Source organism: Heliangelus exortis, chromosome 5, assembly GCF_036169615.1.
Source record: "Heliangelus exortis chromosome 5, bHelExo1.hap1, whole genome shotgun sequence".
In the NCBI taxonomy this organism is placed as follows: Eukaryota; Metazoa; Chordata; class Aves; order Apodiformes; family Trochilidae; genus Heliangelus; species Heliangelus exortis.
Genome location: NC_092426.1, coordinates 35,690,217 through 35,702,971, shown reverse-complemented (window position 1 = coordinate 35,702,971; position 12,755 = coordinate 35,690,217). Strand labels below are relative to the sequence as shown.

The following is a 12,755-nucleotide window of genomic DNA, read 5'->3' as shown; positions in this document are numbered from 1 at the left end:
AAATCAAAACAAATACACCAAAACAGCCAATGGTCCCAGGAAATCCATAAAATTAACATTTCTAGTCCTAACCTATATTGCACACTGATAAGACAACAAAATTCAAAGCTGTTCTAGGGCAGGATGGCAGAGCTCTAAGCTATTTGGTCTGAGATGGTTCTGAACAGGCTACAGCTGTGTCACAACATCTGAGGTCCACAAGACACTAAGGAATGTCTGTTAAACCAGAAAGAACTATTGGGGAAGTAATTTTCCAAGCTGCCTGTAGGTGCAGTCCATTCTCTCACTCCAGTAAGCACTTTATCTGGAAAACCATGTCTAAGAAGCTTAAAAAAAAAAACAAAACAAAAAGAAAACCTAGGCACAAGAGGTGAAAGAGTTCTTTGAATTAAAAGATGCTGAAATACCCTGTACTCAAAGGATGCTACAAATGCAAATCTGGTTTGGGGCTTTTTTTGAATTTAAACAAAACCCCAAAGATTTGGCATTCAACAAAGTAATTGCTACTGCATAAACCCATAAAATTTACTGCATAAAATCAGTAAGAATGGACCAAATGCTTTCAATCTTCTGGTCAGATGACATGAAATACACTGTTATCTGTAGGGCATCAGCAGCCCATTTTATTTGAAGCTCTCTGTTCTTGTATCATCCATATTTGTACAACTACTCTCACAGCAGCTAGAAAGCTGCCCTCTTACTGACTTAACCCTTGCACAGACCAATCCTAGCAACTCAGCTGCCCGTGGCACTGAAGATCAACACCAGAAATAAAGACAGCCTTGAGCTTTTTGTCACTGCTCCATGTAACTACCAATGTGAAAGTGGCAGAGACAACAGCTGCTGTTACTCTTATAAAAACAGTGACACTCAATAGATACAGAAATTGAAACTGCTCACTGGAGAAGTGAGAGATCTGGATGAGAGGAGAAGATAAATCCAGTTCCTTGCAGCAGAGCAGAGTACCACATTTTTTCTGTCAGCCACTAAAGAACACACCATAAAGAACACACCAGAAATTTATATAATCAAAGGACCCTCTGACATAAAATTGATAAACAACTTCAAGCCAAGGGTTAAGTACAGAAAGTTAAGAGATGCTAAGCTGGGTCTAAGTAGAATATGTTTGTAGGTATCTCAGGGACAGTACCTTGAACTTCTCTGCAGACCTGCCAGCACAGTTCAGTAATCAGTGTTAGATGTATCTGCTGTGGTATCAGAATTGTATATGCTGATCTTGAAATCTCCCCAGTATATTCATGTGTGTAAGGAACTAAACAGCACTGAGATATTTTTAAAACCTTAGCTGACATATGAAAGTTTTACCTCAAGTGAAATTGGATGTAACCAGCAGCTCTTGGAGTGAGAGATTAATTTATGTGAAGTCACAATGATATAGGAGTAAGAAAAGCAGTGAACACCTACACTGACATCACTCCAAATATTGACATCATGACACCTCCAGCCCCCAAAATGACAGATTTGTGTCAGGTCTCTGAGTCAAAGCACAGTCAAAGTAAGGTTGTTATGGATGGCAAAAACATCTAAGCTTACTCAAAGCAAACTCAGCTCAAATCCAGCCTAAGCTAGTAACTAAAGGAAGTGCTACACAAACGTAGCTATAAGATTTGAGGTGCAGCTTTGGCCTAAAAGTTCATTTGCTTTCACACACTGTTCTTCCAAGTTAGTAAGTCCTGGTGGAACAAATATGCAGAGCCAGCTGCACCAATCCTCTGAAGCCTGGAGAGAGGACAGGGATATCCACAGGGCTCTTAGGTTTGGAAAAATCCACTAAGACTTGTTAATTCTAACTTGGTGCTATCCCTGCTGGGACAGAGCACACTCCCTCTGACACACAACTGAGCTTCATGTATCTTAAGCACACATAATATTACAGCAGCAGTGACAGGATGGCCAATCTAGTTTGATTTCCTTTTGTGCTATTTTAACTTCTTTTTAACATTTTCCCAATATAATTCCTTTACATCACAAAAAAAATCTGTATACTTAGCCTAGAATATGCTGCACAAAATAGATGGGCAAGCTAGTGCCTCAAGTAAGGGAACAGTAAGTGCAGAACTAGTTTGGAAATTTTTTTTTTTAATTAACTTCAATCCAATCTTGATTTAATCCTAAAATTTAGATGACAAGAGTGGCTCACAAGATGCACACCTATGGTAAGCACACTGAAGAGCTCAGTGCTGAGCTGCTCAGTGACACCCTCACTGAACAGATGGTATGCCAAGAAATTTGATTTGTGGCTCAGTGTTATTATGTGCCACTGAAAACAGAAAAGCATTCACACATAAAAATGCTTTTAATGCTTTTTAGGAATTAAAGTAATTCCTGTTACAAATCATACAGTGTTTTGGCATTTGATTCTAACATCAATACCCAGACAGCAACAGAGAGTGAATAATAATTTCCTCTAACTTGTGACTATTTTATACATTGTATCATATGACGAGTACAGCAACAAAAGGATTTTCAGAAGTAAATGGAGAAAACATGAACTAAACCAACCCTTTTAAGTTAGTACTATCACACAGGCTTTTATATCATGATGCATGGATTTTTAAGCCATTCCATTACAAAAAGAAATAGCTCCAGAGCTTGTAACTGACTGGAGAGGTTGTTTCTATTCTTTCTTCTCACAACAAAAAAGCTCCCTAAAAATAAATCTTATTTCAATCTGTTATCAACCTCTATCTTGTATTTGACATTGATGATTTTCTAAGTCAATTTATTTCTGAACAAACAAAACTAGTATTTGCTCAAGTCAGTTTTTCAGAAGTGATCTAGAAAGTTTTCTCTAACTGCCATGGAATAAGCTGCATCCCAAACTACTCTTATGAAGCAACCCCAAAAAAACCACACTTATCCAAACCAAAGCCTCCTCCTAAAAGCCCTTTAAGCAGTGCTCCATGTAACCAGTACTTTAAGATCTTTGATTTAGTTCCTGAATCTCTGCTTCTGCACCCCCACAGGAAGCCATACATGAATCTCCACTCTTAGCTTTGCTAATAACTCCTCCCACAACACAAACCTGGCTTTGACAGTACAACATTTACATGCATGGGTACTCAAGAGACAGAAGCACTATGTATGATGCCAGATATTTGTTCTGGATCACGTTCCATAAATGCTGATGCAATCAACTTAAGCAACGTTTTCCTGTACCATTAAAAAAAAAAAAAAAAAAAAAAAAAAAGATCCACGTGCATGTATTTCAATCTAAACAGATCTAAAACTGTACAGCCTCAAGATTTTACTTCCCTCTGTACGACTTACTACCAAAGCAAGTTAGTTGTGTTCAGGATGCTCGCTGTACTTAAACAAAAAGCCCTCTCTTCTTCAGGCAGACAAAGGTCTTTTTCTATAATGAAAAAAGCCATCGTGAGAAAAACACCCCAATATACACATCTCAACTGCTACCGACACAGATGATTCATTGATTCTTTTATGCACGACACGTGTCTTAGGCTGACTACCCCAGCCCACACTAAGGATATTAACTCCCCTGCCACGACACCGTCGAGTCGAAAAACGTTTGCTCGCATAATCGGTTTCCCCGAACTAAAAAAAAAAGGAAAACTCCACGCACAATCTCGAGGCTGGTACCGGCCCGGGGCTCAGTTTTGGGCTCGGCCGCGGGCTCCCCCGCTCCCAGCGAGAGCCACAGAGTGAGCCCGAGCCAGACTCCTCTCGCCTCCCGCCGGGGCCGGCTCCCCGCGGGGCCTCCGGGAGGCGGCGGGTGCTCCCACGCTTGGCGGGCGGGAGAGGAAGGGAAAGGCCCGGGGCCTCCCGCCGCCGCTCTCCCGCCAGCGCCGCCCCGAGGCCGCACTTCCCGTCCCACCCCGCCACGGGGCCCACGCCACCTCCGCGGCCCGGTTGAAGCCGCCGGCGCCTACCGCGGCCTAAGGTGCCGGGGACGCGGTTGAACCGGGCTAGGCCCGGACCTGACCGCGCCTCCCTCCCTCCCTTCAGCGGGGGCTGAGGCGCAGTTTCCCCCTCTCCCTCGCACCCCACCTCAGACCCTTCTCTTCCTCTCACCCCTTCGCTGCGGAATAGGAGCCGCGTCCGGAACGCCGCCGCGGCTCCTCCGAGCGTCGCGGGTCGGGGATGGTGCAGGGGGACGGCGTTCGGCCGCCTGAGGCCCGGTTCGGAGGCCTCTGGGCGCCACTAGGCCGCGAGCACACCGCGCCGAACCGACACCGCCGCCGCCGCGCTGGGTCACGTGAGCCGCCCCTTCCGTCAGCGGCCCGACATGCACCGCGCTCCGACACCATAGAGGCGGCCGTGCCAGAGCGCCACCTGCCCCCAGCCGGGAGAAAAGGCGCCCGACCATAGAGACGAGGAGGCCAGAGCGGCCGTGAGAGAGGAAAGGGCGGGCGGGCGGGCGGGCGGCCGCCGCCATGTTTGCTGGGGGCAGGAGGCTGGGGCCGGGTCGGAGCTTCGCCATCTTGAGGGCAAACTCTGTCGCTCCGGAGTCCTAAGGGCTGCGGCGTGAGTGGTTGGAAGCCCTGGAATGCCTCCCGCTGCGGGCGAGCACCAGCGCCTCTTCTGGCCGCTGCCATAACCCCCGTGCCGCGGAATCCTGGAATGGTTTAGGTTGGAAGGGATGTTCACAGATGATTGAAGTGAAACCCTTCTGAAGCGAGCAGGAATGTACTCAACTGGATCAGGATGCTCAGAGCCACATCCAACAACTTGCAAGTTAAGTTATAAGCATAGTGTAAGTCTTGTTTCACAATGGAAAAACAACACTTCCAGGAAAGCGTTTCAAAAGTCAGTGAAAAACAAAAGCAGATCTGACTCCTCATACCAATGGCTTACAAGGAGTGCAAATTAAGCAGCACTGAAGATTGTAAAGGTTTCTTTTCTGAATAAGGTCTTTTCTGAAGTATCTAAAAAAGGATGGTTTGGGTTGAAAGGTCATCTAGTTCCAGAGCCCCTCCATGGACAGGGACTCCTCCTACTAGATCAGGTTGCAAACAGCCCCATCCAACCTGACCTTGAATGTTTCCAGGGAGGGGGCATCCAACACCTTTCTGGCCAAACTGTTACAGAGTTTCACCACCCTCATTGTAAAAAATCTTTACTCTGAATCCATCCTCTTCGTTTAAAAACATCACCCATTGTGATATTACAGGCCCTACTAAAAAGTGAGTCCCCATCTTTCCTGTAAAAAACCCTTTATTTACTGAAAGGCTGCTATAAGGCCTCCTGGGAGACTTCTTGCCTCCTGGCTGAACAACCCCAACTCTCTCAGCCTTTTTCACAGGAGAGGTGCTCCAGCCCTCTGATCATCTTTGTGGCCCTCATCTGGACTCACTCCCAACAGCTCCATGTCCTTCCTGGGTTGGGGGCTCCAGAACTGGGCACTGTACTCCAGGTGAGGTCTCACAAGAGCAGAATAGAGGGGGAGAATCATCTCCCTTGACCTGCTGCCCACCCTTCTTTTGATGCAGCCCAGGATACAGTTGACTTTCTGGGCTCCAAGCACACATTCCTGGCTCATGTTGAGAAAAGCTGTATCTGATGAATAAAAGAAAGATTTACAGAGTAAAAAGACCAGTATCTTAGGCAAGATAGGCTCATCAAGATGTCATGTGCTATAAAGAAGTTGGGCCTAGCCTGGGACAAGTGGTATTTTCCCTGACCTATTTCCAGCATTTAGACTACATTAAAAGGCAATTTAAAAGGTGCAATTCATCATGCATTGCATGCATGACAGTAAATGCTGTGGTTACCCCAATGATGGCAACCAAATGGAAAAAAGTAGTGAAAATGGAAGGAAAGTGGTCTTAGGGATGACTCTGAGGTAGAACACAACATGAGCAGATGTACACAAAACTGTTTAAAACCATTTTGGATCAGCCAGGGGGGGAAAAATCTTTCTCTATGACATTTTCCATTGCTGCTATACACTGTTTAAGGAAAAGTACTCAAATAACCAGAGTCCAGTGACAAAGAATTCCCTCTACCTCTAATGGCAAGAAAACCATTGGAAGCAGGTCCTGTTGGTTTCTGCAGTACAAAGCAGATTAAACCCACCTGACTGATCTCATGTGCTACTGAACAGTCAACAACTGAGCTGGAACTAAGGACCTGTTCATCTTTACAAGATGAGGTTCAGGGGTAGATAATTTCAGAGTAGCAAATTTAGGAAACAGCTCAAAACTGAATGCAATTCCTTCCCCTTTCAGGAACAGCATTTCTGCTTTATATTAATTAAAACTAACTCCATGCAGCCTGCTTATCTCTCTCCCATCACCTAGCAAAAATTTAGTAACTGTAATACTTACTCCTGTTAATATTTAAAATAATTTATAAACATACCTGTATAGATAAAAATGGTACTCATTTTGCAGCATACAGGGAAACCAAGGAAAAGAGAAAGAGTGTAAGAAGAATCTTCTGAAATTCCTGTTTCTATGCTGTTGTCTCAGGTTGAAATTCTTATCTGCTTGAAAAAAAAAGTGAAATCCAAACTCACATGTACTGCTGTAACAAGCCCCTTTATTTACAGGAAAGATTGCAAAAGCTTCCCTGGTTTAAACATTTGTTTTGTTTAGGCAAAGAAACACCCAATTTTGCATTTGCACTCCCCTCTAATTAAGGAAGAATGGCATTAGAAGCACCCAGTAAAAAAAAAAAACCTACTTCCACAACTCCACTTTTTTCTGCTACTGAATTTTAGAATTACCTGTCCCTAAACCCTTCAGTTGTGAATCTGAAACCCTGCTTTCCTGATACTGATCACAATTCACCTTTTTCAGCTCCACCCTGCAGACTCCAGAATTTCATGCTCAGGCCAATCAAGAAGACTGGAATAGGCTTTTAGGAGTAAGGCTGGAATTTAAAGAAGTCCATTCTGTGCCTGCAGATTGTTTTGCATTTCAAGAGTGAGAAATCATTCCAAACATGCTAGGCAGCATCTCAGGGTACAGGGGTCAATTTTTTTCTAGACTATGCAACATTTTGAATGTTTTATGGGTAGAACAGAGTTCCAGTCCACAGCTCCAAAAATCCCTGGGTATATCAGGATCCACTACAGTGCTGGAGGAACTCAGTCATTTTTAAAACTCTTTATAAAACAGTGACTAATGAGAATCCTGGATCCTAACTACCTATCTGCAGGTTTTTCTCTTCAGTCTATCTATGTTACTTCCACAGAAATCTGTAGAACTTGTACTCAAGGGGCAGGTAGAATTGATTTTTGGTGTATAAAAAACACAAAGTTAAGGCTTTAAGCAGGGAATTTAGAAGAGCAATTGAATCTACATTTAAATTTTCATTTAAATACATTTAGTAAACAAGGAAACAATTCCTAAGGCCTGACTGTGACAAGGAAACAGCTGGGGCCATGAACAAAACCACTCCATATGAACAGAAATACTCTGTTCCAGGAGGTGCAGTGCTGCTCTTTTTCTGAGAGAGAAGTAAGAAACAGGAGAGGTGAAAGTTTAGGCTTTATGCAGTAAGTAATAGCTAGTGCAACTTTACATTTTGTAATATCATAACTAAAAGCAGCCTTCAAGTGTACATTTTTAATACCACAAAAGGCAGAATGACATTTTGTTTTCCCTCGCTCACACCCTTTGGTTCTTCTCTTTAACATTGCCTAAATACAGAAGCTTAGAGGAAGATCCCTTAGATGCCAAACTCACATTGATTTGATTCAGTGAAAGCTGAATCATCTATTTTCTATTCCTACAGATGTCAGTTTGGCATCTAAGGGATCTAATTAAATAGATAGGGAATTAAATGATAGGGAAGACAGTTCCTGTGCCTATCTTCAGCCATTCATCATCATTCAACTGCATAGAAGAGAAATAGATAAACCACACATGTGCCTAGTTACACAGGTGTGTGTATATACATATATATATATTAGAATCAAGTAGAATAGTACTTTATCAATACATTTGAATTCTGACAGGACCTCAGACACTCCCAGTGTTAGAAACTTCACTGATGCCTCATTTTCATAGTAAAGGGGCCTGGTTGTTTTGGTTTTGTGTAACTTTGATGCTTCACCTTAGGAAAGGTAAACTTGCTCTCACTGCTATCCACGTGGATATCCAGAGATGGAGTTTGGTTCCCTCTCAAAATTATTTGTATGCAACCAAACCAGGAGAAGAAACAACAGGGCACTTTATAGCTGCCTGGCTATGGTTATCAATGTTCAGTCCTCTGAAGTGACACAGTGCATCACCTTCCTTGGCTGAGGTAACCATTAGTATCTGAACCAACCATTTGCCCAGAACTCTGGTTGGTTTAGAAGACAAATAGTGCACTGGTTATGCACGTAGCCTAAATCACACTTCCATATACACGTACAGCCAAGGAAAAATCACTGATCCTTTTGTTGTAGCACCCTGCCCTTTCCAGGCAGTACCATGACCCGGGGCTCACTGTGGTCAGTTCCTCACCGCGGGGCTTCTTTGAGCATCTCTGCGCATCCAGCGCCAGTTTCCACAGCTCCAGTTTCCGATGGACATTCTACCACTTTCCAGGCAGTCGTGTGCCTCTATTTCAGACCTGCTGTCTCTTTCAGCTAAACAAATGCCGGCCCTTCACCCATGGGCCGTAGCCACCCTTAGGAGAAAGAAAAAAATCGCGGCAATTGTAGCGGCACTCCCGGCGGGCTCCGTTTGGACCTGTGCGGCACAGGCGGGCCGGGCCCTCGGCGCTCTCTCCGGCTGACACCCCAGCCCTCTGGTTTGCCAGACCTGGAGGGCTGGGAGAGGAAGAAAAGAGCTTCGCTACGGATTTCATCCCTCAAACACCCGCTGGAGACTATCGGTACTCCTCCGGCGCAAGGTGGGCTCAGGGGAGCCGGTCAGGCCCGGACGGATGGCGACACCCAGAGCCCGCCAGCCCCGAGGGAAAATAAAAGGGAAAAAAACACAAACTTCATAGGCTCTCAGCCTCTCCGCTGTCACCACCGCGCTGTTAACCTCTCTGCTCCGCCTCACTCCGCCCCGGGATCGACGCTTTTGCCTCACCGCCCCTTCCCGTCCCGTCCCGGGAACTACACCTCCCAGCAAGCGCCACAGCGGAGCCCTGCGGGGACGGGGCGGCTCTCCGTCAGGCAGCGCCGGTGCTCCTGGACTACATCTCCCAGCCTGCCAGCGCTGCCCCGCCCGCCTCCTTCCCATCTCTGCCAGGAGAAAATAACCCTGAAGTTCCCCGCGATCAGCTGATCCCGGCTGGCAACGAGGGGAGCGGGCGGAGGGGGCGCGGGTCCTGCCGTGCCCTACCAGCCCTCCCGGGTGCCTCTCCTGCATGGTCGGGGTCGCCGCTCCGGCCCCTGGGGGAGGAGAACCGGGACACCCTCCCCACCTTCCCCCCCCCGGGAGCGGAGAGGGCGGGCGGTGGGGAGGGAAGGAGGAGGAGGAGGAAGCAGCCGCGGGCCGGGACCCGACTCCTTAGTCACTGGCTGCCGGTGGGAGGAAGGGGAAGAAAGGTGGCCGCCGGCTTGTAAACAATAGCCCGGCTCGCAACGCCCGGTGCCGCGACGCCTTTGTTCCCCGCTCCGGCCCCGCCGCAGACTCTCCGCCCGCTGCCGCCGCTGGGTAAAAAGAAGCCGGCGGCTCTCCCCCCCTTCCTCCCCGGACGCCGTTTAAGCACAAGCCGGCGCCGCGCTGGACGCAGCCCCCAGGTAGGTGCGGGTGAGGGCGGCGGTGGCTGCCACCGGCGTTACGTAACCGCGGGCGGGGGGCCGCCCGCAAAGCCCCGCTTCACCCCCCGCCCCCGGCCGGCCCAAGGGGCGGCCCAGCCGCCAGTACCGGCTGCCGCGGCGCCGGGATCTCTCCTCCCTCCCGGTGGCCGCCTCGAGCCGCCGCTCCTCTCTAGGTCCGCGGAAAAGGGCTGGCGAGGGGCAGCCCGGAGCGGGAGCAGCTCTGAGCGGGCTGGGAGGGAGGGAGGGAGGGACGGGAGGAGAGGCGGGCGGGGGCCGCTGTGGGCAGGCGAGGCCGGGGCCCCGCAGCCGGGAGGCGGCAGGGAGGGAGACAAAGGCGGCTGGGTGCGCAGGCTGCCCTTAGCGGGCGCTGGTCCCGGGGGCCCGCTTGGCAACTTGGGTCGGAGAGAGGGAGGAAAAAAAAAAATAAAAAAAATCCGTCGCCTGCCAGCCCGGCCGCGGTGACCCAGCGTTACTACTAGAAGGAGCGCACAAAGAAAAGTGGATTTTTGTTTATCTGTCGGAGCACATCAGGAAATTCTCAGCAAATAAATACTGTGAACTCTGAAGGAGGAGCTTAGCTAGGGAGTAAAAGCAGAGAATTTTCTAGTATCGACAGGGTCCTGTGTGTAGCCGTACATGTATACACACTTGTGTATTTCTCATGCCTCTTTTTTTTTTTCCTCAGTGTCACCCTCCGATCTCTGCTTCAGGGAGATACTTGCCCTGTCTGCTGAAGTACACCGGGCTCAGTGTTAGGGTTTTTTTCCTCATTACTGAAATTAAGTTCTACAGCTTACTGGAGAAATAATGTGTACCAGCGTTTGAGTGTAACAATACATGAAGCCAGCCACTTGGTTTAGGTTCATTTTGGAGAACGAAACCTTCACCTGTGTGTAACAAGACTCTTCCTGGGAGGCAGATCAGGGTGTGAATCTTGCAGAAACATCTGTTAATTATTAAAAATTAAGTGAGGACACAATTCCTGTTGTGTTTCTTTCCCCCGAGAAAATCCTGAGTTTGCAACTGACTCTTACAGAGATCATTGTTCAAAACAGAACCAGGAGGGAAAAATAGTGCTTTAAAGAAATCTGAAGATGAGTGCCCACACACAAACTGCAGAGAAAGGACAAAACACAACACTCCTGTGCCAGGAAAGCTATGTTTGCAGTGGGACAGATGAAGCAATCTTTGAGTGTGATGAATGCAGGAGCTTACAGTGCCAGCGCTGTGAAGAAGAACTGCATCAGCCGGAACGGTTACGGAACCACGAACGGACCCGTATAAAACCCGGCCACGTACCCTACTGTGACTCCTGCAAAGGTGCCAATGGGAACATAATGCATGCCAGTATGACAGGCTCAAGGCAGATAGCAGCAGTGAGGTGCCAGGTGTGCAAAATCAACCTCTGCGTGGAGTGTCAGAAGAGAACACATGCTGGGGGGAACAGAAGGAAGCATCCTGTCACCGTGTACCATGCTGGCAAAGCCCAGGAGCAGGAAGAGGAGGAGATGGATGAGGAGACCAAGAGAAGGAAGATGACAGAGAAAGTTGTGAGTTTCCTCTTGGTGGATGAAACTGAGGAGATTCAGGTAAGAACTGCTGTGGTTTGTTTGGATGGGCAAGATCCTTTAGTTTCTTACTCTAACAGGCTGCTGTGATGTGTGCTTAATATTTGAAATGTAACTGGCAGCAGTGGTAACAAAATAAGGATACCCAGTTAAGTGCACTAAGTGAGCATCTTGGGACAAAAACACAGTGTCTTGGAGTTGCTTTGCTCATGAGTTCTTCAAAAGGTCAAGTTCATTAAAACCTTATGTGTGGCAAGAGCCTCCTCTAAGAGGCTTGGTAAGTGAAGCTGGTGAAAGAATTGATTCTGTACTGACACACACAACTAAGATAAGAGCTCTCTGTGCAGGATGCTGATGATTCCTGAACAAAACCAGACTGAGAGGATTGCTGTAGATATCTTGCAAACAGGAATGCTGGTAGTCAGTCTCCTACCTTATGACTTGGAGTAGGCACTGTACCAAGCAGTTCTGATGCAACACTACAGACCCTTGCTACCTTTCTTTGGTATCAGTAAATCATCTGATTTTTAGGAATAGGATAAAGTAGAAGTAAGAGTCCAAAGTGTTCCATCCATGTCCTACAGACATCGTTGTTAAGCTCTATTGCTTGTCACAAATACTATTCCACATTAGCCTTTTGCTGAAAGAGGACAAAATTGGACATTAGTTTGGAGTAAACCTGCTGGTAATAGCAATAGAAATACTCATTGAATGGGAACAATCTCTCAGGAGGCATTATTTTAGAAAGCATGTAATGTAATTAACTCTTCTGTTTGCCCTTATGTTTAGTGAGCATAAGCAATTTACTAATGTAAAAACAACAATGTGTGAAAGTCACAGAGTAGATTCAGCTTCACATTCTGGCTTCTAGTTTGCATCCTTCATGTTAAACCCCATTCAGGAGACAATGAAACCAAATGTGTAGTCACCTGAAGACTCAATCTTACTGCTCTTAATTGAACATATTCATGCTACCAGTGGTAAAGAGAATTGTGATGATAGACTGGTTGCTGGTAGATTAGCTTTTTGTATCCATGATAGTAACAGTCAATGTGTCTACCATGCCTTGCAAGGGAAAGTGTCTTAAGTGTCTTTTATCTATACTACAGAAAAGTGTATACATAGATATATACTGTCATTGTACCATATTGTAGGTGCAAGGTACTTGAGTCACAATTTGGTCAGTTCAGATGTACTAACTGACAAATTCTCACAGCTTTTGGAGGGAAAAAGGAGGAAAGGATGATGGTCTTGGTGATGCACTGACATAGGAAACACACTATGCAGGACACAAGTGGCTGTTAACTGAGTGATTGAGTTTCAGGTGTAGCAGCTGTCCTTAATTTTGTATGCCTCTCCTAAGCAAACACATATTTCCTTGTCATGCATGGCAGATACAAACTTCAAGATGCAAACTTTTTGGTAATCTTCATCTAGCCACTAGAGCAAGCTCTGAAATCCCTTGGAACAGGGTTGCCTTGGAAATCTGCTTACAA

General features: G+C 46.7%; 2 protein-coding genes and 1 long non-coding RNA gene across 6 annotated transcripts in view; 2 read left to right on the top strand and 1 right to left on the bottom strand.

Annotated features, from left to right (window-relative positions):
- Nucleotides 1-4,259, bottom strand: part of RBM25 (RNA binding motif protein 25) — a 33,925-nt gene extending 29,666 nt beyond the window's left edge. The window contains exon 1 of one of the 3 annotated variants that reach the window (XM_071744563.1): nt 4,054-4,259. The gene's annotated coding sequence lies outside the window, so the exon portion shown is untranslated. Of the gene's footprint in view, nt 1-4,029 lie in introns of all 3 variants that reach the window. The other 2 variants (XM_071744565.1, XM_071744566.1) reach the window with 2 other exon arrangements.
- Nucleotides 4,260-4,646: 387 nt separating this feature from the next.
- On the top strand, nt 4,647-8,599 carry LOC139796480 (uncharacterized). Its single transcript, XR_011726035.1, has 2 exons — nt 4,647-4,735; nt 8,564-8,599. It is a non-coding gene; the product is annotated as an uncharacterized lncRNA (long non-coding RNA).
- A 580-nt stretch (nt 8,600-9,179) lies between these two features.
- ZFYVE1 (zinc finger FYVE-type containing 1) overlaps nt 9,180-12,755 on the top strand; it is a 28,052-nt gene continuing 24,476 nt past the window's right edge. The window contains exons 1-2 of one of the 2 annotated variants that reach the window (XM_071744567.1): nt 9,180-9,670; nt 10,377-11,280. In XM_071744567.1, coding sequence (XP_071600668.1) covers nt 10,786-11,280 — 495 coding nt within the window. In that variant the 5' untranslated portion in view covers nt 9,180-9,670; nt 10,377-10,785. The remainder of the gene's footprint in view (nt 9,671-10,376; nt 11,281-12,755) is intronic. The other variant, XM_071744568.1, reaches the window with a different exon arrangement.